The sequence below is a fragment of the Ostreococcus tauri genome, assembly GCF_000214015.3.
Source record: "Ostreococcus tauri WGS project CAID00000000 data, contig chromosome 13, whole genome shotgun sequence".
NCBI lineage: Eukaryota > Viridiplantae > Chlorophyta > Mamiellophyceae > Mamiellales > Bathycoccaceae > Ostreococcus > Ostreococcus tauri.
Window position 1 is genome coordinate 329,461 of NC_014438.2, and position 23,881 is coordinate 353,341.

Genomic DNA, 23,881 nt, shown 5'->3' on the forward strand with positions numbered 1-23,881 from the left:
GACGCCAGCTCTCCCTCGCGCGACACCACTCCGACGCGCGCGTCAACGAAATACAATGTTTCGAACGCGCCCGCTCGGGCAACAACCCAACATATCGCACACTAGCGCGCCGTTTGCGTCCTCAGACGCCGTCGAGCTCGCCGAGAAGACGTCCGAAGAGGCATTCACGCCGAACAGGGGAACCAAATCGTCTTTTTCGTGCGATCCCTTCTCACCGGCGACGCCGCGCTCGGACGACGCGAACTCACTGTCATCCTACGCGTACGTGTTGGAAAAACGCGTGAATGAGCTCGAAGAGACGGAGGAGCGCTCGGCGAGCGCGCGAGCGAGGCTCGAGGACGAGGTCGCCGAGCTCAGAGCTGAGCTAGCGACGCCGAGCGACGCGCGTCGGGTGCTGGGAGACATAACGAACGGCGCTCGAGCGACGTCGAAGACGGGATTGAAAATAAAATCGAGCGCGTTGAAGGCGGCCCGAGGCGCGAGTGCAGTCGAGGGCGCGCTCAAGGCTGAGCTGAAGACGACGACGGAGCGCGCGGAGAAGGCAGAGCGGGAAGCTAAGGACGCTTTAGAGGATAACGAGTGGCTGCAGTCGGCGCTTCGAACGAAGTGCGCAGAGATCGCAAATTTGGCAATCGCTAAGGCGGCGACCGAGAGACGGGCGAGCGGGTCGGAGGAAGCGTTGTCGACGTCAGAGTCGCGTCTGCGAGCTGCTTTGGACGAGCTCGATGCGGCAAAAGCGGAGTCGAAATCGGAGCGCAAGAGGTTCAAGCAGATGCGCGAGAAGTATAAATCGTTGAAGAAGGAGCGCGCAGAGCTCAGTAGGTTGCTTGAATCGTTGCCCGTTGTCGAATCAATGCCTGCGCCGCGCTCGAGGGCCCGCGCGGCGTTGAAATTTGTCATGGTCGCGATGGAGCACGGAAGCCCCATCGCCGCGGCGTGCGTCGCCCTCTTCCATTTTCTCACCTTTCTTTACAGTCTGCGCGGTCGATTCATCGCGCGCTTTGACGTCACCTCCGGCTTTGACGTCGCCTCCAGCTTTGATGGCTCCGGCTTTGACGTCTCCGGCTTCGGCGTCCCGCTCAGCCGCTTACCGCGCGTGAGCGCTCTTTCCCTCGTCCGTGACACCCCATTTATTTTCACCGCGTAAAGCAACGAAATTGTATTTTAAACCACCGCGATGACGTACGCGATCGCCCGTCTTCCCGTCATCCCGTCGTTATCATGTTTGCCGTGAAAAAGCACCCATGTGGGCACGTGCACAGACCGTCGACGTCACGAATTCGAGCATTCCCACGTCAACCCGCACTCACGCGCGCCTGAGTCCCATGCACGCCATGCAGCACGCTCGAGTGATCACGCACGGCGTTACCGCCTCCACCAAGACCTCGAACGCGCGAAGAGCGTCGCACAACCGGGCAAGATTGGCTCCACCGTCCTTATCCAGGGCATCGCAGCGCATCACCTCTCGAGCGCTCATCGCTCGCGCATCGAGCGCGGACGCCAACGCGGCGAGCGCGCAGAAGTGGATCGACGCTTGGAAGACCGGTGGATCGTCTCCGAGCGCGCCGGCGAGCGCGGATGGCGTGGAGGGGTTCGAGCTTCGTCGGTCCAAGTCGACTGTGGCTGACGCGAAGGAGGCGGGCACGTTGTCCACGACGTCTTTCGGGACGATCGGCCTGTCGGTCGGTCTACCGCTGTTAATTTATGGGTTCGGGGCGTACTTTTCTTTCCTTCCAGGGAGCGACGTGTCTGCACTGATGTTGATTTACGGGTTTCCCATTTCGTTGATCGGCTTTGCGCTCAAGTACGCAGAGCTGGAGCCGTTGTCCTGCGTCACCTACGAGAATGCTTTGAGAGTGAGAGACGAGCAGACGACACCTATTCTGACGCAACTGAGGAATGACGTGACGCGGTACAGGTATGGAGATGAACAACACTTGGAGGAGGCGCTGAAGCTCATCTTCCGCTTCAACCGCCCGGGCGGCTTGCGAAGAAACCAAGCGCCCGAGCTCGTAGGTCTCTCGGAGCAGGTCATCAACGACCGCTACGCGCTGTGCCTTGAGTTTGAATCGCCCAAGATGGAGTTCTCCGAATGGACCGATCGCGTGGCGAAGATCACCGGTTTCTTCGGTCCGGGCGTTGTCGCGGCGGCTACCAAGATGAACGGCGATGAACACAAGGTCGAAATCGCACTCATCACCACTGGCGAGGGTGGAGGCGAGATGCAGGACATGGAGGTCCTCCCGCCGCTCGCCCCCGGGCAACCCGCGAGATACGTCAAGCGCGGCACTGCGTAATAATCAAACATCCCACATCCCACCCAATACGCGTGCTCGCCTCACACTCCGACGCCGTGCGATATCCAATGCCCGATCTCTCGAGGTTCGATGACGGAGATAGTGGCGAGGACGACTTCCTCGCCCGCGTCCGCGCCTCTGAGCTCGAAGAGATCGGTGGAGAAGACGACCGAGGTGACAAAACCAATACAAGTGGCGGCTCTTCGCTCGCGCCGTCGACTTCGCTCGCGCCCGCGTCTGCGACGTCCAAGCTCGAGCGCGCGCGCGAGAAGAAGCGCCAGGCGAAGCGAGAGCGGGCGAAAAGGCGGAAACTCGAACCGAAGCGGATGGTGGACGAGGACGAGGACGGCAACCGGGACGGCGCCGGTGGCGACGGCTCGGAGCGGACGCGACACGGAACCTTCAGCGTCGAGGGCGTAATGATGGACGGTGAGCTGGTGTTGGTGGATAAACGTACGAAAGCGGTGTACTCAAGCACGGAGCGAGGGGTGAACGGGGAGCACGTGCGGATTGGGACGTGGGATGACGCGACGCAGAGCTATACGTATTGGAAACCGGCGGAACGGAAGACAGAATCGGACAAGGGGGTGAAATCTGCGCTGAACGAGCGCGGAGAGACGATCGCGAAGGTGTTCAAGGGTGATGCAAAGTTGGCGGAGGAGTTCAAGGCGCCGACGGAGGTGGATCATCCGTTTGAGACGGACGCGGATGACCACTGCGAGACGTCTCCGGAGGCGCACGAAAACGTGGCCAATTTTTTAAAGGCGGCGTGCGGACAGTTGAACAAGTCACCGGCCGAGCTGGTGATTTACGATCCGTACTACTGCGCCGGCGGGGTGCGGAGGAATCTTGCGTTGATTGGATTCACGAACGTCATCAACCGTAATGAAGACTTTTATCAAGTGATCGAGGAGGACCGTGTCCCGCAACATGACGTCTTACTGACGAATCCACCGTACTCGGAGGATCACATCGTAAAATGCGTAACGTTTGCGGCTGAAAATCTCGCGGCGCACGGGCGCCCGTACATGCTGCTCTTGCCGTCGTACGTTATTCACAAGGACTATTACATGCCAGCACTGCTCACTGGTGGCACGCGAGGGAGAGAAAAGGCGAAAGCGCTCGCCGCCGCGGCCGAAAGAGACGCTAAAGGTAGTGATGACGACGACGACGAGGCGGAAGAGATGAAGATTCACAGTGGCAGTGCCAGTCGAGCACAGATTCTGCCATTTTACGTTGCGCCGAAGAAGCGATACTATTATTGGACTCCAAAGGCCATGATCAAGGCTCGCGCGGCTAAGGGTCAGAGCGAGGAGAGTATCAAGGCGCGACGAAAACGGACCCACATCGGCGCCCTGGGCGAGCGCACGTCTCCGTTCCTGTCGTTTTGGTACTGCTGTTTTGGCACGATGCAGCGCGACGTGTTGGCATGGCATAAAAGACTTCCAAGAGCGGACGTTTTTGGTTACACGTTGGCGAGACATCCAAACGATCTTCCCTTGGCAGTCTTAGACGAGTGGGATCCGCGTCGTATCGCAGCCGTGGAGAAGGCGAAAGAACAGGGTATCGAGATCCCTGAGCTGAGCTCGTACGCCGGTTTCACCGGAGCGAGTTCCAAGCCAGCAAAGAAAAAGTTTTACAAATAGGTAGCGCAGCACCTAGGTACTAGTGTAGATTGATTCGTAAAGTACAACAGAAGTGATTTCATTCCTCACTCGTTTTCATGTCCAGTCGCGTAGACGAGCATCGCTGCGCCGAAGAGAGCGTGAGTCCTTCATGCCTTGAACCTTCGGGTCGCGAAAACGAGAGACTCTGTCTCTTCGGTCAGAATAATCGAATGACGTGCGTGGCGACAAATACGTACCTTGTACGCTCATTGGTAACTCTGAGATATCCACGGATAAACCTCGCGCGAAAACGGGCAAATCGGGCAGCGTGAAGAGCAAATTTGGTTCCTCTGCGATTGCGTAAGTCGTGTCGTCCTGCGTCTCCGAGCTGAAAATTTTCACGATGCACGCCCGCGTGCGCTCGATTCGATCGTCCAAATCCTCGCACGCGAGCATTTTCGGACAATCCATCACCATCTGGCCCACTTTATTCGCCCCGAACACGTCTCTGATCCGCATCACGTTCGCCGTCGCTCGCGCGAGGTCCGTCGAAATCGTCCGCGGAGACCTCGAAATCATCTCCGAAATGTCCACTCCAAGCGCCCCGATCGCGCGCTCCAACCGATCTATCTGCACCGCCAACAGATCTGCCTCCTGGTACAGATCATCCTCCGCGTACAGTTCTTTCGCCACCCTCGACGCGTCGCTTTCGCTCAAACCGCGCCCGCGTAACAACGCCTCCGCCCGCAGCACCTCCACCGCCGCGCTCGCCCTCGCGCTCGTTCCCGACATCATCCGCGTCAGTTCCTCTCGCTGTTGCCGATCCGCCATCGCGCACGCCTCTCGCAGGATCTCTCGCGCTTCCTCGACCGCGGCGTCGAGCTCGGCCTCGCTCAGGCGTCCTCCCGCATCCGTCGAATCTTCCGCCGCCCCGTCCTCCGTCGCGCGCCGCCGTCCCGCGCGCGCGCGTCGGCGCGACGCCGACGATCGATCGTCCGCGCGTCGCTCGCGCGCGCGCGTCCGCACGCGCGCGCGCGCGAGGCACCGAGCGACGACGCCGCGCGCCATTGTCACGCCCGCGGCATCATCGCGCGCGCACCCGCACGCGCCCGCACCGCGCGGTCGCGCTCGATCGCGCCCGCGGCGTCGAAGACGTTCGCGCGCGCGCGTCCGTCGCGGCGAACGAACGCTCGAGCGGGAGCGATCGCGGTCGACCGGACGTCGACGAGGCGAATCGATCATGGCGCGCGGCGGCGCGAGCGCGGCCGAGGAGAGCGACAGCGCGAGCGACGCGCAGTCGCCGCCGATGGTGTACCCGACGGAAGCGGCGGCGTACGAGCTGATCGAAGAGATTGGACGGGGCGTGAGCGCGACGGTGCGTACGGGACGCGGGACGCGAGAGACGTCGAGGACGGAGACGCGCGCGGAGGGGTGGAAGACGACGCGCGGTGACGCGATGGTGAGTCGACGCGCGAGATGAAACGTGAGACTGATGATGTGTCGATGACGCGATCGTTCGCGATCGATAGGTGTGGCGAGCGAAATGCTTGAAAAACGATGAGACGGTGGCGGTGAAGGTTTTGGATCTCGAGGAACACGAACCCGAGCACCTGGACGAGATACGAAGAGAGGCGCAGACGATGAGCATGCTGAGTCACCCGAATCTGGTGAAGTATCACTGCTCGTTCGTGAACGAGACGTCGCTGTGGGTGGTGATGCCGTACCTCGCGGGCGGTTCGGCGTTGAACCTGATGAAGTGGTCGCACCCGAGTGGTTTCGACGAACCTATCATCGCATGCATCGTCAAGGCGGCGTGTAAGGCGCTGGATTACTTTCATCGAAATGGCAATATTCATCGCGACGTCAAGGCTGGGAACATCTTGGTCGATGAGGACGGGACGGTGAAGCTGGCGGATTTCGGCGTGAGCGCGTCGTGTTGGGGTTCTGGCGGTCGCCCTCGTTCGCATCAAACCTTCGTCGGCACGCCGTGTTGGATGGCGCCCGAGGTCATGGAGCAAGAGCATGGGTATGATTTCCACGCTGACATCTGGTCGCTCGGAATCACGTGCTTGGAGCTGTGTCACGGCCATGCTCCATTTTCCAAGTATCCGCCGATGAAGGTGCTCTTGATGACGCTCCAAAATCCCGCTCCCACGCTCGAAGAGAGCGCCGAGGATGGTCGATCCTTCTCTCGACACCTTCGCGAGTTTGTCGGTCTCTGTCTGCAGAAGGATCCGTCCAAGCGCCCGACGGCGAGCAAGCTCTTGGAGCACAAATTCTTGAAGGATGCGAAGAAAGCCGACTGGCTCGCCAAGACTCTCTTGGACAACATTCCTTCTCTGGGCGAGCGCACTCAACGTCTCGCCGAGCGCGACGCCCGTCGAAGAGCCGAATCAAAGGTTGGAGAGGAACAGCGCGAAGCGGCCTCGGCCGAGGCGTACAAGCACGGAGTCTCCAACTGGAACTTTGACATGGCTGATCTCAAGGCGCAGGCGGCGGCGCTTGACGATCCTGTGGTCGCCGAATCCGAGGCCGTCGCCGCGGCGAACGCGCTAGAAAACATGCAACTTGGCGACAAACCGAACGTGGAGAGGAAGGGACGCTTCGAGATCATCACCGAAGACGTCGCACCGGAGCGCTCAGAGGCTTCACAAACGGTGCAACGACGTGGACGGTTCGACATCATCGACGAGGGTGGTGCGCGCGGAAGTCGAAGCACGTCTCCTACTCGAGCGAGCTCTCCCGCGGGTGGTGAGCGTCGTGGGACCGCCAAGCCGGTTCAAAAGGGTAGATTCACAGTCCACTCGGAGGCGCCTGCTGGAATGCACTTGAACACCTTCGCCGACGTTGTGCAGTCCATCGGCTCGGTGCACGGCGTCCTTCGTGATCTCTATGCCCAGGCCCAGACTCAGTCAAACGTGGTGGAGGAATTAAGAGAAGAGAACGCCCGTCTCCGCGCTCGAATCGCCGAGCTCGAGCGTTAGCAGTTACTCATTCATTCGTAATGTTCATGTAAAATTACAAACCAACTCACTCTGACTCTTGGACAGATGAAACGTCACGTCTCGTAAAACGGTTCATCATACCCAGGAATCATCGAATACGACCACCCAGGTTCGCCTCGCCACACCATCATCATCACCAAGGTCGAGTACCCCCCCGCGAGCGCGCACATCGACCCCACCACCGTCAGCGCTGTCGACGTTCCGCGCTCTGCGTCTCTCGGCAAATCAATCGCGCCGAGCGCGAACGCCATCCGAGTGAACAGCATACACGCCCCCACGACCAACAACCCCGGACCTAGCACTTTCGTCTTCATCGGCAGCGCGTTCCAGGTCCTGCGCCGTCTCGAAAGCGTCGAATTGAAGCTCGAGGAGCTCACGAAACCGTTTCCTAAACTCTGCGCCTCCTCGTCTTCCTCGACGTCTTCGCTCTCCGAATTCTCCACTTCGCCCTCGATCGCGTCCGGGGATCGAAACTGCGACGCGTGCATAGGTTGTGATCTGTCTTCGCGCTCGACGACGCGATGGCGAGATCGCAGGGACGCCCGCGTCGCCATTGTCTGACGCACGAGAAAAGTTTAGTGTTCAGTGTGTCAAGCTTTAGTGTTGCTCGCATGTCGCGGTCGCGGTCACGCGCGTCGACGTCGATGATATTCGTCGCATCGGTACTGGTCGGTTCGATTTGTGCGATTTCGAGCGTCGAAGCGAACGATAGAGCGCGATTACCGTTGATATTTGCCGCTGGGGATGGGGACGCTGAAGGCGTGCTCGCCGCGTTGGACGCGAATGCGAACGCGTGTCGAGACGAGGTGACGGAATACGGTGAGACAGCGCTGCACACGGCGGCGATAAAGGCGAACGCGGAGGTGGTTAAGATTTTGATTGAGGTGTGCGAGCTCGAGGCGAAGACGTCGGGTGGGCAGTACCTGGCGCAGACGAGTCTGCTTTGGATGGCGTACGGCGGGAGTGATGAACATTTGCGGGGAGTTGAAGCGTTACTGGAGGCGGGGGCGGATGCAAACGCGAAAAACTCGGCCGGAGATACGGCCTGGGACGTCGTGGCGAAGATGCCAGAAGGTCAATACAGGGAACGGGCGCTACGCGCGATCGAGGTTCACGGCGGAAGGAGCGGCAAGGTGAATGCCGAATTGTGATGTTAGCCCGCTTCGTGTACTCAGATGCGGATCCAAAAATACACCGCACACGTCGGCGCTCGTCGAGCGGACAATCTAGAGTGATGAGCGCGATGACGAAAAATCCATCGGCCGTCGTGGATTGTGTGACGCTTGTCGATCTACCAGGAATGAACGGGAGGGATCCAGAGGTACGTCTCGCGTTCTCGCGCTTGCGAGATCTGTTTTTGGCACGAGTCAAGGAAGACTAAACACGTCGTCAATTTCGTCTCGCAGGCGGCGATGAAACCTAAGAAGCAATCTCTAGGCTTTGTCAACGGGTACGCGGTGCCGCAAGATGGGCGCGCAAGCGTGATTGTGGCCCCTGCGAACGCATTTGAGAATGCGGAGCCTCGAGGCCAAGTCAAGGAGTACACGCCTGAATTCGTCAAGACATCGGGTCTTGTCCTTCGATTCAACGCGACGTTCGACGAGGCGGTGGAAAACAGTCAAAGTGAACGTGTACGGTCTCGTAACTTTGTCGTATACTTCTTCGTCGAGGACGGGACGATCAAAATCACCGAGCCTCGAGTGGAGAACAGCGGACTTTTGCAAGGAGCGTTTCTGAAGCGACACGTCGTCAAAGGCGTGACGCTGAACGAGTTGAACGTCGGCGCGATGATCAAAATTTACGGTTTTGAATTCAGACTATACTCGTGCGATGGATTCACTCGCGGATATCTCGATCACTTGGGCGTCGTAGTGCCGGAAGACGAGGAGGAACCGAACTGTGAGGATCCGTTGCGAGCGAAGAACGAGCGTCAGCGTCTTGGTCCTGTTCGATCGTTCAAGAAGGATGCACGAGGTAAATTTCTTACGCACGACAAACAAGTCCTTCGATTCTACTGCGTTTGGGACGACAGAGCGAAGTTTGGCGACAGGAGAAAGTTTATCCTCACATTTTTCCTTATCGACGATACCATCGCCATCACCGAAAACGAGCACGCCAAGGGAAGTCGAGGTGGAATGTCAGCCACGCTCTTACACAGATGTCGTCTGCCACTGCGAGACCAAGACGCCGTCGCGCGTGGTCCCGCGGACGATGACTACGAGTACGTAACTGCGGAGGATTTGAACATCGGTGGAGTTGTCAGAGTTTACAAGCGTGACTTTTTCATCTATGACTGCGACGAATTCACGAAGACGTGGTACCTGTCGAACTTCGAAATGTCAGAGTCGAGATTCATCGCTCGCGACGTCTCGGAGCCCGAGGACGCACTTCCACGCGCGGAGGTCCCTGAGCACACCGGTCTGGCCATCGGCAGCGAGGAAGATAGCTTGCAAAACTGCATCGCGCTCGTTCCGAAACCGCCGCGCAAGAATGTCGCTGTGGATGAGGGTGTCATCCTTCAATTCCGCGCGGCTATGGTACCATTCGATGGCGTTGGTGATGTCTCTGAGTTCGACACGGCGCGTCAGTTCGTCGTGAGTTTTCATGTGTCGGATAAGACGATATCAATCTTCGAACAGGCGTCCAAGGATGCGTGCTCGAGCAAATTTCTCGAGCGCGCCAGGGTGCGAAATGTCGACAACGCGCAGTTTTACGACGTCGCAGACATGCGCATTGGTTCTGTGCTCAAAATTCATTCGCGCGCATTTAAACTCTATGAATCGGATCTATACACGGAAAAGTTTATTCTCGAGAGGTTTACGTAGACGCACGAATGTGTGCTCTTAATACAAATCTTCTATGAATCAGAAGTACCGCTCGACGAGTGGCAGCGTCGGAGTGCCAAACATCTTTTGGAAAGATGTGATGCAATGTCCTCTACTGACGTGGTGATCGGTGCCGCTGCTGATCCCTCGCACATTCATCCCGAATAGCTTCGCGCGAATGTAGTACGCCAAACTCGCCGGTGCGTACACGGGTGCGCGCCTCGTGATGGCGGATGTCAAGAACTGCATCGCAATATCCTCACAATTCTTTCCATTGTCCACATATCTTCTCACGCTCTCCGGTAGATGCTCCTTGTATAACTTCAAATATCTCTGATCCATGAACGCCGCCTTTGTGAGCACGATGGAGTATCGTCCGTTCCACCACAGCTCGTGCTCTCTTGCGACGTATCGCCACGCGCACTTCTTATTTCGCTTTTTCACCGGAGCGTAGTTCCTTGGAAAGTACCCCACCAAATCGTCCGGATTTTGTTGCCACGACTCAAAACCCCGCCTCAACGCCCCGCACGGTACTCGCACGTCGTCATCGACGTTAAAAACCGCGCGCGTCCTTAAACCAGCCACCGGTTCGAACCTATTCTGTATGCTCGTCCCGTTGTGAGTCTCGTATCGCGTCCGCGTCGTCTTTGAGTAGTACTCCTCGCTTCCGATTTCACCCTCCCTCGGCGCCGCTCTCGGTTCGCTCCAAACGACCACGATCTCCTCAACTTCTTCACACCGTTCGTAGTGCGCGATCGCTCTTCGTAACAAATCGTCCCGCTCGAACGTGTTCAACAAAACGGTGAACTTCGACGTCGACATCTTCTCGCTCTCCTCTCGCTTCAACGTCGCCGATCGCTCGATCGCCGCGTCAACGTCCCAGTGTTTACGCACGAGAGGTTCGCAGTACTCGCGCGATCTCAAGGCGTGCGCGTCGAGCGGCGTTGAGAGCATCAACTTGAAAAGCCAACGAATCACGAACACACCGACGCACGCGCTCACCAAGCTCTGCCCGCACTTACGTTTCATCGCCCGGGGGCGAGCGGACATCCGCAAGGGCGTTCGTACGCGTCGGTAGTGCGACAGCGACGCGTGTGTCAAGCTAGAGCGCGCGCGCATGGATGTGACGCATGGTGTGGATTCGTTCAATCGTCACTCATCGACGATGCACGACGTCGACGCGATCGATGACGCGGTGAAACGATTGAAATCGAAAGCGACGTTCATCGACGCGTGTCACGACATCGAAACCATCGCGCGCGCGCGCGTGGGTGATGAAAACGACGGAGTGCTAATCGATTCTTTGATGTCGAGTTCCAAGCGCGTCGACACGACGCTGCGCGCTCGATACGGCGACGGCGCGACGACGGAGTGGAGTGTGGGGGCCAGTGTGTTGGAGGCGATCGCGCGAGCGGTCGAGCGATCGACGCGGGACGACGGAGGGGTTTGCGCGGCGGCGGCGGCGCGGGCAAAGGCGAAGGCGGAGAGCGACGCGTCGGCTGGTAATCGAATGCGAGCGGTGAAGGGGGATAAGATCGCGTTCGAGGGACAGTTTACGAGGGATGCGTCGACGTTGGACGTGGAGGGCGCGAGCGAGACATCGGATTCGGTGAACGAGGCGTTGCGGTTGATTTTAGCCGCAAGGAGGCGTTTCACATTGGAGGTGGGCGACGAACGGCAGTTGATGGAGCGATTTGCGAGCACGCTCGGGGTCTCGGGCGATGGAGCGGGCGAGCGACACGCGGCGTCGACGGTTTCGATAGAGGCGCTGCGGTATCGTAAACCCACGGAGAAGGAGACGAGCGATGGGAAGTGTGCGATTTGCTTCGACGGTTACGCTGCGCACGATTCTGTGATATCAATGCCGTGTGCGGCGACGCACTCGTTTCACGAAGCGTGCGTCAAGGAGTGGCTCCTGCGAGATGATTCCTGTCCGTTATGTCGAAGCTCTCTGCCGGTTTGGTTAGGAAGACCGTTGTATCAGTGATGTTATATATGTTGTATTCATGACTGCTTAAGCTCGAATCGGCGTCTCTCCACCTCCCTCGCCGCCTCCTCCTCCGTCTTGAAGTAACCGATCTGTTTCTTTTTCCCGTTGATGGTCAACTCGACGCGCCACTTCACGGTGACCTCACCGTTCTTCCACTCGTGCACGTACCGTCGTACGCCCTCGTACTTGCTTGTCGCCTTTCCGCCGCCTTTTCGTGTCTTCAGATTGGCCAGTGAATCCCGATACTCTTCCAGCGTCTTTGGAATCAATCTCTCAGGGTAATTTTCCGGGCTAAAGTTCGTTTTACCGTTCGGACCCTTCACCGCCAACACAGCCCTGTCGAACGCCTCCGCAGCTTCTCTTTCGCTCTCGTACACGCCCAGGCTCAGGCTCGCGCCGTCGCGGTGGATCTCCGCCCGCCACTTCCCACTCCTCATGTCCCTCGTCACGCCGCGATACGAGCTCTTCGCCTTCACCACCGCGCCCATGCCGTACTCTCGTCGTAAATCATCGATCGTGTACGACGGATCGATTAATTTCGCGCGTTCGCGTTCGTACCGCGCCTCGTCGAAATTCTTTGGTGTTCCCCCGAGCGTCAAGCTCGCCCGGTCCCAAGCCTCCGCCGCCGCCTCCGCGCTCGTAAACTGACCCAATGTGTACCTCTTACCTTCTCGAGCGATGAACGCCCGGTAGTTGTTCCCAGACCGCGTGACGCCGCGGAATTTCGTCGACGTTGAAGAATTCTCATTTTGATTGTGTTTCCTCTTCGTACCCGACGTGCTCGGTGCGTTCAGATTTTCGTTGGATCCGGGCGTCGCGATTATTCCTACGGGATGTTCGCTGAGGTCGCCGCGTCGGCGGTTTCGCGAGCTCGCGGGCATTTCGACGCGCGGGAAACTGCGGGCGCGATCGTGCGCGAGAGCGAGAGTACTTTCGTTCAACGAGATGGATGATTGCGATGCAATTTGTGTCTAGCGATGGATCGGATGCGATTAAATACCAAAGAATATGATAAATCGATCGCGAGGTCAGTTCTCGTCGTCCTCCATCTCGCGGCGGACGCCGCGAAGTGCGATGGCGCATGCGACGAGCGCCATCGAACCAGTGACGGTGAGAAACGCGTTGCTCGACTTGTCCTTGGTGTCCATCTCACGATCTCGATGCCTGGAGTGTCGAGACGGATGAACGAGCCGCTTTTGTTTCTTCACGCCCAGTTTCTTCGGGGCCTCGGTGACGAGGATAGAGAGCTCGTACTGGGGTTCACGAGAGACGTCAATGGCAGGAAGGCGATCGAGCAAACTCTGCGACGGCACGTAGAGCACCTGACCGGGATGAAGCTTAAGCATGCGCGTGTGTGGATCGGGCTTCAAGCTGTTGTATCGCGCCAGGTCCATGACGCTGATACCGGCGATGCTCGCGAGATCGAACAAATTGTCTCGTGGCTGCACGACGACGCGCACCGGCTTGGTAAGGAGCTCCTCCTCGCCGTAAACGCGATGCGACGCAGCGTCGATCTCCTTTCGCAGCACGTTATTTCGCTCTTGGGACTCATTACCCGCGATGATTCGTCTCGGCAAGGTGCCACCGCCGACTTGCTTCGGTTGCTCTTTTGGACGCCGCTTGGGGAGTTTCAAGATGCGCTCGCGAGCGCTTGTGACACCGCTGGCGACGGCAACCTTCAAGCCATCGATACCGCCCTCAATGTGCGTTTTTACCCCACGCACGTGTTGAACCATCTCAGAGCTAATCCCGGAGCGCGCTTTGTTGAGAGTCTCCACGCCGCCCTCGGTGGAGATTTGCAATTTGGCGACGACGTCGCGTTGGCGCTCGGCGACGGCTTGCACGAGCTCCTTCACTTTGGGTTTCATAAACTCCACCACGGGCCAGCTCCCGACCCCTTCCTCGAATCCTTTCATGCGTTCCTTTAATTTCTGCGTAGTTTCCTTCGGCACAAGCGCATTGAAACGATCGGCGACCGAAATCTTTGGCGCCAGAGGCAGCTCCCTCTTTGAGCTCGATGGTTTGGGGAACAGTCGCTCCGGTGCTTCGCGATGATTCGATGACGTCGCTTCGCGACTCACCGCGCGCGACGCCTGTGGTTGGGAGACGACCCGCGTGCGTTTCTCATCGCTCTGCTTCGACGTCTTCTCTGTTGATTGGAGTCGACGAGGAATGACGTCAATCAGCGTCTTGACGCTCTCTGCCGTCTTCTGCCGAGCCGCGTCCACGCCTCGCAACGCCTCGCGCGTCTTTTCCTTGGCGCTTACGGCGACTCCGGACGCATCGAACGTCTTAATTCCCGCGAGGCCGTCGACGACGCGCGTGCGGCCACCCTCGGCGAGCGTCTTTGTCTTCGTCGCTGCAACCGCGGTGAAACTCTTCGCCTTCTCCATCGCCTCGAGCGCGAAATCCTTCGTCTTCACCGCCGTCTCCGACGTCAAAGCCTTCACCCTCACCGCCGTCGCCGCCGCGAGATTCCCACTCGCTCGCGCGCCCGCGCTCAGCGCTTTCGTCCCTTCGCGTCCCGCTCGCTCGGCGCCCGCCGACGCCACGCGCGTCGCCAACACCGTCGTCGCCCACGCCGCCGCGAACAAAGCGTCCGCCACCGCCCGCATCTCACACCTCGCACCTCTCACGACCGCTCGCACCCCGCTCGGGAGCTTATCCTCGACGCTCCGCACGTAGACGTTCCCGCCGAGCGCCAGCATGGCGCGTCCGCTCTCTCCGAGCGCCCCCAACGCGCCCTCGTTCGCGTTCGCGCCCCCACCCGCGCGCGTCTTCCTCGACCGCGCTTTCACCCCCCCCACGTCGTCACCCGTCGACGCTCTCGTCCCTCGTTCGCTCCGCGTCCGCGGATCTCGCGTCGTTGGTAATCGTTCAGCATGCACGCCACTCGATCGATCCGTCTCCCCCGTCTCCCCCGTCTCGCGCGTCTCGCGCGTCGTCGTCCCTCCCGCATCGCGCGCTCGACGATCGTCGTCGTCCGACCCGCGCGTCATCGATCGAGGCGCGGTCGAGTGACGCGCGCGCGAGCGATGGGTTGATTTGGACGACGCATCGCGCTCGACGCGATTTAAATGGCATCCACGGTCGACGCGTGGTCGCCGCGCGCGCCACCGCGCGTCGCCGCGCTCGACGGGAGGCGTGCGAACGCGCGCGCGCGTCGTCCACGGCGTCGCGCGCGGTGATCGAGCGATCGCTTGAGACCGATCGTTCGATCGAACGACGGCTCGAAGGAACGAAGGATCGATCGAACGATCGAACGACGGAAGGACGGACGGAGGGACGAAAGGAACGCCCGCGCGGTCGTCGTCCGTCGCTCGAGCGGTGAAGATGTCGACGAGGGAGGGCGTGGACGCCGAGGCGACGCCGACGATGGTCGGGACGCTGTGCGAGGGCGGTGGACACCCGGTGGCGAAGACGCTCGCGGCGCCGTTCGTGTTGACGTATCGCGCGACGCGGGCGTACGTACAGCCGTGCGTCGGCGCGTACGCGGGATCGCTCGCGCGTGCGGTGAGTGAGAGGTTGTGCTGCTGCTTTGCGGGGATGTGGAGGTACGAAGATAAGAAGTGGTGCGGGAACGCGGCGATCGGAGACGATCCCGAGCATCGCGATTGCGATTGGGTCCGAGTGGAGGAGTTGTCGGCGGGGAGCGACGAAAAGCCGATGGTGCTGTATCAAGGGACGATCGAACCGCGAGACTGCGTGCAAGGGGCGCTCGGGAATTGTTGGTTGGTCTCCGCCCTGGCGTGTCTCGCCGAGCATCCGGGGGCGGTGAAGAGGATCATTTTGCAAAACGAAAAGACGATTCGAGGCAAGTATCAGGTGCGATTTTACGACGGCAAGGAAAAGCGCTTCGTCATCGTCACCGTGGATGATTTGATCCCATGTAAGAAGGGGACGAAGAAACCGATCTATATGCAGCCGCACGAGAACGAGTTCTGGCCGCTCATCGTCGAGAAGGCGATGGCGAAGTTTATGGGAAGCTATTCGGCGCTCGACGGCGGGCACGGCACGTGGGCGACGCACGCGCTCACGGGCGATCACGTCTTCATGCTCAAGAAGCGCCAGGGTGCGACGTCTCGATACTGGCGACGTCATAACATGAAATTTATTGGAAAACCTGGAGATGGTAGGAAGAAGGACGCGGTTTTCCACAAGGAAGTCGAGGAGGACATCGTGCGAGATAAGCTATTCAACATCTTGGAGCAGTACAATAAAATCGACTCTCTCATCGCCGTCGCCAGAGTGGGAAAGAACGGTGAGTCCAAGGACGAAAACAACGGTCTGGTCGAGGGACACCTCTTCTCCGTCATATCTGTTCGTTGGGCCGGTCGATCCTTCGGCGTTGGCGGTAGACGCATGGTGAAGATCCGAAATCCGTGGTCGTCGTACGAGTGGAAAGGACCTTGGGGCGACGGCACCAAGGAGTGGGACAAGCATCCATCCATCGCGAAGGAGCTCGGGTACGAGAACAAAAACGATGGAATCTTTTGGATGGAGTTTGATGACTTCGTTGAGTACTTTAATCAAATTTCCGTGTGCGATCGCACGACCAAGAATGATTTGATGCTTCATTACGATCAAGACTTCCCATGCACAGGACCCATCAAGGGCTGCCTCGGCGGGTGCTTCTGTTTCTGGGTCGGCTGCCGAGGTCCTCGAACCATCTATTGCGGGCACGAGTCCACGGAAGAGCTGCGAGAGGCCAGGGCTTGCGGATGTGTCAAGGTTGGGAACACTTAAATTATGCAAGTCAAAGACTCGTCAGTGACTGGTAACATATTCGCGTCGCGCCGCGCTTATCATGTAATATACGAAGTCTCGTTGAATTTCAAGGTGCCATTAGAACATGTCGTGGTTACGTTTCTCGTCGTTTCTTATCAAGGGATGTTGTACGTGCCCGGCTTATCGAACACGTATTCTTTCTGTTCGTGCTTCTTCACGATAAATCCTCGAAGTGCGTCGACTTCGCGAATGCGCATTGAGCCGAAACCCTTCCCGGTGGGCTTCCACTCCCAGCCCTTGTTGTTCACTTTCAGCCCGTTCACGTTGATCACGGCTCCTTCGCACGCCTTGATGACGAGTGTACCGTCCACGTTGACGTCGTTCAGGTGGACCCCAGAGCCTTCGACGATCAGAGTACTCTTTGAGCCCAGTATCACCTTGCCAACTTTCGACTTGATCTCGTCAAATGTCGTACCAAATTCTGGTCCGAGCACGACGCGTGGGCCCATCGGTAATTTCATACCGTTGAATTCAGTGTCAATACTGGTTTCAGGGACGTCCGCACCCGTCAAACGAAGGAGATTCGCGCACGATTCATAAAACTCAAACTCACCGCTCGTAGCTGTGTGCGTCGGGCCATTTGACTTGAACTTTGCCAACCCATCCGCAGGAGAGTTCTTCACCGGACTGTAACCAATCCAGTTCGCGAAGACGGTGAAACCGACTTTGGATTTCGTGCCCAAGCTCTTGGGGTAATCTTGCATCATGCATTCGAGGCGAGTCGGGGACTTGAAAGCCGTCTTCGTTTCGTCCTTGTACTTCGGGTTGACAAACTCTTCGATCGAGCCACCCGTCTTACGCAGTTGCGCAGCGTATTCGGGAAGGCTCACGATAAGCTGGTTGATGTTACCCGGAAAAGGAGAAAATCCACTGGCATCATTCACGTCGCCCTCCGGGTTCGTCGTCGCCCGCAGGAGCGGATCAAGTTGGTTATATTCCACGTTGATCGTCATCTTGCGCCCATCCTTGTGTGTCAGCAAAGAGATGGCGCCGACCGCCTCCTTGGCTTTTCTCGGTACGCACAACGAGTTGAACTCGAGATTCATCGTCTTAGACACCCCGAGTGCGCCCGGGATGACGCGGAAAACGAGAGAGTTGGTGTCCTGGAAAAAGACCACCCACTTCTTTCCTTGGCTTTGCCACTTGGACAGCAAACCGCTCGTGTGCAATAACGCGTGCACGTCGCCATGACCGTGCGGCTTAAGCGCGAGCTTGTAAGGATCGCCCTCCTTTAGTGCGAGGTGCGCATCGTTATCGATCAGGCACGGCACTTTCTCTTGTTTCATGAGCGTGATTTGATCTCTCGCTGCGCCAAAGTAATTGTTACGTTCGAGCAAATCGAGCGTCATTGCGTGCGTGTCCTCCGACGTCATGATCGCCAACGGAATCGGCGTCGACTCCTTCGTCTCTTTCTTGGCGCTACCGAAGCATCCGCACCCATCATCTTCGACTCCACCGCTCGTCTTCGCCGCTCTCGCCTGCAAAGCCAAGATGTTCTTCACGTACAGCTCCAGGTAGCACGTGTCCGTCGCTCTCTCCACCGGTAGCTCAACCTTGATCCCCGAGTAACCCAATCGCTCGCCCAACCCCCCGGCGACGAGCACGAAGCACGTCTCGCCTACCTCGCCCATTCCCACGCCCTCGAGCTCGCGATGCCCGCTCGATCCGTACTCGACGTTTCGCCCGACCGGGACGCTCGGCGTCCACCCCTCGAACGGATTCTTCCCTTCCTTACTCGCCGCCAACAGCGCTCGCGCGTTTTCGATGTACTTCGCCACCCCCCCCGGGTACCCATCGTCCGCCGCGCGCAGCTGCGCCGCGAACGCGCGCTTGGCGTCGTCGTCCGTGCCCGGTTCGGGCCAGTGCGCGAGCACGTGTTCTTGGTCCAGCGCGATCATCTTCGCGAACAACGCGCCGTCTTCAGCCGTGAGCGCGCCCGCGGCGACGTGGGCGTCGACGATCGCGCGCGCCATCGCGGTGCCGTCGTCGTCGCGTCGACGTGCGCCGCCGCGCTCGGGCCACCGGGAACATCCATCTCGTGGATAGGATTCGACGTCGGCGTCGCGCGCGACCGACCCGAGTGTGCAAACAGTGTACACGTGCCTCGTCCTGTGTTGATATCGAAAATTCAAATATGTCGCGTCTGTCGCGGCGCGCGATCGTCACTCGTTGACGACCGCGCGTCGCGCGCGCGTCGACGCGCGCGCGGGAGAATCGGGAGCGGTGCGATGGGGTCCACGGTGGGCGCGCGCGGCGCCGAACGCGAACAGAAACGCGCGAAAACGCACGGAGAGGAGGACGATGCGACGGCGATGTCCATCGATGAACAAAACAAGGAAAACGTGAGCGCGAACGTGAGCGCGTCGGACGTGCGAGCGACCATGGGGAATTATTACAGGAACTTTTACCCGGCGGAAGCGTTGTTTAAGTGGCTCTCGCACGGGAACGACGAGCGACACGCCAAGGCGGACAAGACGTACGCGGGTAAGCGAGAGTTTTGCTTCGTACTCGATAAGGAGAACGGCGACGGGGAGATCTTCTGTCGGTATCAGTGCTTCGAGGACGCCGGAAGGTTTGCTCGTGAAGTGAGGAGCAAGAATCCGGCGCGGATCGAGTTCGGTCCCGTGATGAATGCGAAGCCCGCGCACAGGCACTCGGTGAAACTGCACTCTGTCGAGAGAGAGCTGGTGTTCGATATCGATATGACGGATTACGACGACGTGCGGACGTGCTGTAAGGATGCACAGATCTGTGGAAAGTGTTGGCCTCTGATGACGATCGCGATCAAGATTCTCGACGCGGGATTGCGACGAGACTTTGGTTTCAAGCACTTGCTCTGGGTGTACTCCGGGCGTCGCGGCGTTCACTGCTGGGTTAGCGACGAGCGGGCGAGAAAACTGAGCGACGAGGCGCGAGCAGCGGTGGCCGAGTACTTCGCGGTGGTCAAGGGTCAGGGTAAGTCGCGCAGGGTTTATTCCATCAACCCAATGCACCCGTCGGTGAAGCGGGCGTACGATGACGTGTTGAAGAAGTATTGGATTGAGACCTACTTGCCCGAGCAGAGGATCCTGGAGAACAACGCTAAGCTCGACCAGGTGCTGGATTTGCTCGAAGACCAGGAGCTCAAGGACGAGCTCGTGGACGAGTTCAACGGCAGCAAAATGAGCTCTGTCGAGCGCTGGCGCGTCATCGAGGAGCGCGTCATGCAGGCGAGGCAACCCAAGCAAGGAGTCAAACGCAACTACACGCTCGATTTCGCGCTGGAGAAGATCATTTTCTGGCACATTTATCCTCGCGTCGATATCGAAGTGTCCAAGCACATGAATCACTTGTTGAAGGGGCCGTTTTGCGTGCACCCAAAGACTGGTCGAGTGTGCGTGCCCATGGATCCGGCCAAAGCTGAATTTTTCGATCCCGCCGCCGTGCCCACCGTCATCGATCTCGATAATGGGAACAAAACGTTGGATGAGGCTATGAGGACTTTCAACGAAACGTTCTGGAACGCGGCTGAGGCTGAAAACAAGGAGCGGCTTACATCGTTGACGCGCGCGGCCAAGGCGGCGAACGCCACCGGAATGGATTTTTGATAATAGCGCTTGTAAATGGAATAAATACCTTACAATAATTACGTTTCGGGAAACGTCCAATCGTGCTCTCCGTTCTCTTCCGGAGCCGTGTTTTTGATCGCCATCAGTCGTTCGCTCGATCGCAGCACGTCTTCCCACGTCGGCGGCTTATTCTTGTCAAAGTAGACGTTCTCCTTCACGGTGGTGTCCCAACTCTCCCCCGTGGTGCTCGTTCCAAACTTTCGAACGCTTCCGTCCGGAGAAATGACCTCGCCCCACGTCCTACTGAAGCGCTCGCCGTCTTGACCGACGCGCCAAGTCTCTCCGCTCTTGCGCCCACTTCCAAATTTGCTGCGGCGCTCCTCCCACTTGTCGCCCCAACGCGTCCCCGAGCCCTCCGCCCACTTATCGCTCCATTTCAGCGTCGCACCCTCGCCGTCGTACTGTTCTCCCCACTTCTCCCACCAAGCCTGTCGCACCTCGCGTCCGCTCTTCTCCAACCCGCGCTCGACGGCTCCGTTGGCGTAGTATCTTTCCCACCACTTTTCTTGCCACTCCTTGCTCTGGGCGTCTCGCGCCCACTTATCCGCACTCCGCTCGATGCGTTCGAGCCCGGTGTAATCATCTCGACTGTAAATCTCCCGCCACGTCTCCCACCACGTCTCCCCGGTCTCGTTAAACCCGCTCTTCTCGAATCCGAGCTCCTTGTATCCGCTAAAGTCGCTCTTCGCCCATCGCGTCTCGCTCGACCCGCTTCGCCCGTCCGGACACTCCCGCTTCGTTTTCCACCATCTCGATCGATATCCACCCTCACCCGTCTCCACTCCTCTCTTCTTCGTCGTTCGCATGCCACTCTCATCATCCGTCGTCGTCTCGCTCGACTCGCCCGTCTCCGCCTCGTCCCTCCCGTCCTCCTCCTCGAACGCCTCCCACTCGTCCGCGATCCCACTGTCTCGCCTCGGCGGTCCGCTCGTCGTCTTTCCCGACGCTTTCGATCGCGCATCGTCTCCCAGGGCGCGTCCACGCACGCGCGCGTCGCCATCGCGTCGTCGATGCCGCTGGCGGTGGCGACGCGTCGTTCCGAATATCCACGCGTCGCCGCGCGCGGGCGTCGATCGGCGCGACGCGGCGAGCCCGACGCCCATCGCGCGACGCTCGATGGGCGTTTCGCTCGAGCGCGCGTCGCGTGCGGACGTCCAAAGCGGGTGCGACGGCGGGATGAAGTGCGGAGGCGCGCGATCGATCGATCGCGAGTAGATTTTTACGAAGGCGAGACGAGGCTGGATGAGAGAGGGTGAGACGGATGGAGCGCCTTTAGACGGATGTTATTTCTTACGTCTGTACTTGCTCTGGGACTTGAACGCGCCCTTGACCGACTTGAATGGACGGTTAGCGGTGGATGTAGATCCGGGCCGGACGCCGGTGCGGAGCTTACCGCCGTAGCCGGCGCCGCGACCGGAGCGCTGGGTGAAGTCGTCGTCCGGGTCGGCGGCGCGCGGCGCGCGCTTGGGAGGATTGGCAGCTTTTTTGACCATTCGAACCACCTTGCCGGCGGTGGCGCCCGTGAGACGGGCCTCACGCTCGAGGGCTTTGATGGATTTAACACCCTTGGTGACGCGAACGCCGCCCTTGGGGCCGTCGTCGGCGTCGACGCCGTGCTCCTTGGCGTAGAGGTTGCGTCTCGCGAGCTCGCGACGAGCTTTTTTGCCGGCGGGTAAGCGATCGGGACCGGCGATCTCCTTACCGCGCTTCAACGATTTTCGAAGTGATTTTCGATCCATGAGATCGATTTCGGCCGTCTCATTCGCCTTTACGGCTTGCTTTTGGACGTCTCGCTTCTCTCGTTCACTCTGGAACCACGTCTTCGCGGGACGCGACTTGATCTCCGCCGCGTGTTCGAGTAAGTTCGACGCCTTGTTCGCCTCCATCTCCGCTTTGGCAAGTTGTCGCTCGGTGCGCTCCTCGTAGTTGATGTGTACGATTTTCTCCTCCATGACTTCAATCTTTTTGTGCCACTCGGCGACGATGTTTCCGGGAACGACTCGCGCCTTGAGATTGGCCCCGCGCTTGGCCACAGTTTTCACTAATTTGCGATCTGACTCTTCCATGAACGTTAACGCCGTCCCTTTTTTCCCCGCGCGCGCCGTGCGACCGACGCGATGCAAATAACTCGCCAGAGTCTTCGGCGCATCGTAGGAAATCACCGCGTCGACTGATGGGATGTCCAAGCCTCTCGCCGCGACGTCGGTGGCAATCAAGTGTGTCACGCGTCCCGTTCGGAAGTCATCCAACGCGGCCAGACGCTGCGTCTGCGTCATATCTCCGTGAAGCTCGCCCGCTTTGACCTTGCTCAGACCCATGATGATCTTCAGCCTATGCGCCTGCTGCTTGGTTTTCGTGAAGACGATTGTCGATTTGTCAAATGAGCGACTGACAATGGCCATGAGAAATGCCTCTTTCTGCGCGCTCTGGTTCGGCTTGAGCTTCAAAACTTCTTCGATCAAGTGCTCCGGCGTCGTCCCTAACGTGTCAGCCGAGAGTCTCGCCGGGTTCTTCATCGAAAGACTCGCGAGCGCCTCGACGCCCGCGGTGAGCGTGGCGCTGAACAAAAGCGTCTGACGCTTCTTCGGACACTGCCGCACGATTTCCTTGATTTCCTCCAAGAAACCCATCTCTAACAATCGATCTGCTTCGTCCAAAATGAGCGTCGCCAAATCTTCTAGTCCGAAAGACTGCGTGTTCCTAACGTGATCGATGACGCGACCGGGGGTTCCGACAACGATTTCCGGTCTCGTCCGAAGCTCTGCGGCTTGAACGTTCGCCGACAGACCACCGACGACGAGACAGACGCGAATGTTCGTGTACTGCGCCAAACTCTCCGTCATCGAGTGCACCTGAACCGCGAGCTCGCGCGTCGGGACGAGACACAGCACGTACGTCGCCGCCGTCGCGCGCGGTCCTCGGTGCAACAGGCGCTCGAGCTGCGGAAGCATAAACGCCGCCGTCTTCCCGCTTCCCGTCACCGCCCGTCCGCATACATCTCGCCCCGTCATCGCGATCGGTATCACCGCCGCCTGAATCGGCGTCGGTTTCTTGTACCCAAGCGTCTCGCACGCCCGCGTGAGCGCCCTGGACAGGTGCAGCTCATCAAACGCCTTGGCGTCAAAAGTCGTGTCACCCCTCGCTCCCTTCACCACCGCGCGTTCGGTAAACATCGCGTCCTCCTCCGAATCGGACGACGCCACGTTCGTCGTCTCCTCGACGTTTTTCGCCTTTGCGTCCGCGCTCGACGCTCTTCGCGCCGCCGCCGCGTCCTCCGACGCGCTCTCCGACTCCTCCTCCACCGATTCTCCCGATTCCGAGCTCCCATCGCCCTCACCCGATTCTTCCGATTCCGAGCTCCCATCACTCCCACTCGACGTTCCCGACACCGCTTCCGAATCCATCTCCGACGCGTCCGAATCCTCGTCGTCGCTCGCGTCCGCCTCTCCCGGAAGCGGCGCGTCCTCGCTCGCGCTCCCGTACGCGCTCTCGCTCCCCGACCCCGACGTTCGCCCCCCCCGCGCGCGCCGTATCTTTTCATCCACGCTCGTCGCCCCTCGCGCGCGCAGTTCCCCACGCGCCCGCGCCGCGGCGTCGCCAAAGTCCCACGGCGCGGTCCTCGCGCCGCCGCGCGCGCGATGTCCCACTCGATGCGTTTCCCGCGCGCGCGCGCCGTCGTCGTCGACGTCGAAGGCGAAGGCTGGATTAAACGCGACGTCGTCGTCGCTGGACATCGCGCGCGGCGATGGCGTTCGGTCGCG

At 59.4% G+C, this 23,881-nt stretch overlaps 17 protein-coding genes across 17 annotated transcripts; 9 read left to right on the forward strand and 8 right to left on the reverse strand.

Annotated features, from left to right (window-relative positions):
- Positions 1 to 55: 55 nt before the first annotated feature.
- OT_ostta13g01905 (hypothetical protein) lies at positions 56 to 1,147 on the forward strand (the record flags this gene model as incomplete). The annotated part of the gene is made up of 1 exon (XM_003082622.1): positions 56 to 1,147. The coding sequence occupies one exon, from the start codon at positions 56 to 58 to the stop codon at positions 1,145 to 1,147; it is 1,092 nt and encodes a 363-aa protein (XP_003082670.1).
- A 178-nt stretch (positions 1,148 to 1,325) lies between these two features.
- Positions 1,326 to 2,297, forward strand: OT_ostta13g01910 (Protein of unknown function DUF2854; the record flags this gene model as incomplete). Its single annotated transcript, XM_022982727.1, has 1 exon — positions 1,326 to 2,297. One exon carries the CDS (start codon positions 1,326 to 1,328, stop codon positions 2,295 to 2,297), a length of 972 nt encoding a protein of 323 aa, XP_022840222.1.
- Positions 2,298 to 2,365: 68 nt separating this feature from the next.
- On the forward strand, positions 2,366 to 3,943 carry OT_ostta13g01920 (unnamed product; the record flags this gene model as incomplete). The annotated part of the gene is made up of 1 exon (XM_003082624.1): positions 2,366 to 3,943. One exon carries the CDS (start codon positions 2,366 to 2,368, stop codon positions 3,941 to 3,943), a length of 1,578 nt encoding a protein of 525 aa, XP_003082672.1.
- A 65-nt stretch (positions 3,944 to 4,008) lies between these two features.
- OT_ostta13g01930 (unnamed product) lies at positions 4,009 to 4,972 on the reverse strand (the record flags this gene model as incomplete). Its single annotated transcript, XM_022982728.1, has 2 exons — positions 4,009 to 4,046; positions 4,162 to 4,972. 2 exons carry the CDS (start codon positions 4,970 to 4,972, stop codon positions 4,009 to 4,011), a joined length of 849 nt encoding a protein of 282 aa, XP_022840223.1.
- A 172-nt stretch (positions 4,973 to 5,144) lies between these two features.
- OT_ostta13g01940 (Serine/threonine-/ dual specificity protein kinase, catalytic domain) lies at positions 5,145 to 6,888 on the forward strand (the record flags this gene model as incomplete). Its single annotated transcript, XM_022982729.1, has 2 exons — positions 5,145 to 5,279; positions 5,434 to 6,888. The coding sequence occupies 2 exons, from the start codon at positions 5,145 to 5,147 to the stop codon at positions 6,886 to 6,888; spliced, it is 1,590 nt and encodes a 529-aa protein (XP_022840224.1).
- Positions 6,889 to 6,962: 74 nt separating this feature from the next.
- OT_ostta13g01950 (Protein of unknown function DUF872,transmembrane) lies at positions 6,963 to 7,463 on the reverse strand (the record flags this gene model as incomplete). Its single annotated transcript, XM_003082627.2, has 1 exon — positions 6,963 to 7,463. One exon carries the CDS (start codon positions 7,461 to 7,463, stop codon positions 6,963 to 6,965), a length of 501 nt encoding a protein of 166 aa, XP_003082675.2.
- A 57-nt stretch (positions 7,464 to 7,520) lies between these two features.
- Positions 7,521 to 8,060, forward strand: OT_ostta13g01960 (Ankyrin repeat; the record flags this gene model as incomplete). Its single annotated transcript, XM_022982730.1, has 1 exon — positions 7,521 to 8,060. The coding sequence occupies one exon, from the start codon at positions 7,521 to 7,523 to the stop codon at positions 8,058 to 8,060; it is 540 nt and encodes a 179-aa protein (XP_022840225.1).
- Positions 8,061 to 8,152: 92 nt separating this feature from the next.
- Positions 8,153 to 9,734, forward strand: OT_ostta13g01970 (Protein of unknown function DUF1126; the record flags this gene model as incomplete). The annotated part of the gene is made up of 2 exons (XM_022982731.1): positions 8,153 to 8,230; positions 8,316 to 9,734. 2 exons carry the CDS (start codon positions 8,153 to 8,155, stop codon positions 9,732 to 9,734), a joined length of 1,497 nt encoding a protein of 498 aa, XP_022840226.1.
- A 39-nt stretch (positions 9,735 to 9,773) lies between these two features.
- OT_ostta13g01980 (EXTL2, alpha-1,4-N-acetylhexosaminyltransferase) lies at positions 9,774 to 10,556 on the reverse strand (the record flags this gene model as incomplete). The annotated part of the gene is made up of 1 exon (XM_003082630.2): positions 9,774 to 10,556. The coding sequence occupies one exon, from the start codon at positions 10,554 to 10,556 to the stop codon at positions 9,774 to 9,776; it is 783 nt and encodes a 260-aa protein (XP_003082678.2).
- A 343-nt stretch (positions 10,557 to 10,899) lies between these two features.
- On the forward strand, positions 10,900 to 11,721 carry OT_ostta13g01990 (Zinc finger, RING/FYVE/PHD-type; the record flags this gene model as incomplete). Its single annotated transcript, XM_003082631.1, has 1 exon — positions 10,900 to 11,721. The coding sequence occupies one exon, from the start codon at positions 10,900 to 10,902 to the stop codon at positions 11,719 to 11,721; it is 822 nt and encodes a 273-aa protein (XP_003082679.1).
- Positions 11,722 to 11,738: 17 nt separating this feature from the next.
- On the reverse strand, positions 11,739 to 12,605 carry OT_ostta13g02000 (DNA-binding domain; the record flags this gene model as incomplete). The annotated part of the gene is made up of 1 exon (XM_003082632.1): positions 11,739 to 12,605. One exon carries the CDS (start codon positions 12,603 to 12,605, stop codon positions 11,739 to 11,741), a length of 867 nt encoding a protein of 288 aa, XP_003082680.1.
- A 147-nt stretch (positions 12,606 to 12,752) lies between these two features.
- Positions 12,753 to 14,723, reverse strand: OT_ostta13g02010 (Peptidoglycan-binding lysin domain; the record flags this gene model as incomplete). The annotated part of the gene is made up of 1 exon (XM_003082633.2): positions 12,753 to 14,723. One exon carries the CDS (start codon positions 14,721 to 14,723, stop codon positions 12,753 to 12,755), a length of 1,971 nt encoding a protein of 656 aa, XP_003082681.2.
- Positions 14,724 to 15,057: 334 nt separating this feature from the next.
- Positions 15,058 to 16,470, forward strand: OT_ostta13g02020 (Peptidase C2, calpain family; the record flags this gene model as incomplete). The annotated part of the gene is made up of 1 exon (XM_003082634.2): positions 15,058 to 16,470. One exon carries the CDS (start codon positions 15,058 to 15,060, stop codon positions 16,468 to 16,470), a length of 1,413 nt encoding a protein of 470 aa, XP_003082682.2.
- Positions 16,471 to 16,607: 137 nt separating this feature from the next.
- Positions 16,608 to 18,485, reverse strand: OT_ostta13g02030 (UTP--glucose-1-phosphate uridylyltransferase; the record flags this gene model as incomplete). The annotated part of the gene is made up of 1 exon (XM_003082635.2): positions 16,608 to 18,485. One exon carries the CDS (start codon positions 18,483 to 18,485, stop codon positions 16,608 to 16,610), a length of 1,878 nt encoding a protein of 625 aa, XP_003082683.2.
- Positions 18,486 to 18,740: 255 nt separating this feature from the next.
- On the forward strand, positions 18,741 to 20,099 carry OT_ostta13g02040 (DNA primase, small subunit, eukaryotic/archaeal; the record flags this gene model as incomplete). Its single annotated transcript, XM_003082636.1, has 1 exon — positions 18,741 to 20,099. The coding sequence occupies one exon, from the start codon at positions 18,741 to 18,743 to the stop codon at positions 20,097 to 20,099; it is 1,359 nt and encodes a 452-aa protein (XP_003082684.1).
- Positions 20,100 to 20,137: 38 nt separating this feature from the next.
- On the reverse strand, positions 20,138 to 21,223 carry OT_ostta13g02050 (unnamed product; the record flags this gene model as incomplete). The annotated part of the gene is made up of 1 exon (XM_003082637.2): positions 20,138 to 21,223. One exon carries the CDS (start codon positions 21,221 to 21,223, stop codon positions 20,138 to 20,140), a length of 1,086 nt encoding a protein of 361 aa, XP_003082685.2.
- Positions 21,224 to 21,403: 180 nt separating this feature from the next.
- Positions 21,404 to 23,854, reverse strand: OT_ostta13g02060 (Helicase, C-terminal; the record flags this gene model as incomplete). Its single annotated transcript, XM_003082638.2, has 1 exon — positions 21,404 to 23,854. The coding sequence occupies one exon, from the start codon at positions 23,852 to 23,854 to the stop codon at positions 21,404 to 21,406; it is 2,451 nt and encodes an 816-aa protein (XP_003082686.2).
- Between the last annotated feature and the right edge of the window lie 27 nt (positions 23,855 to 23,881).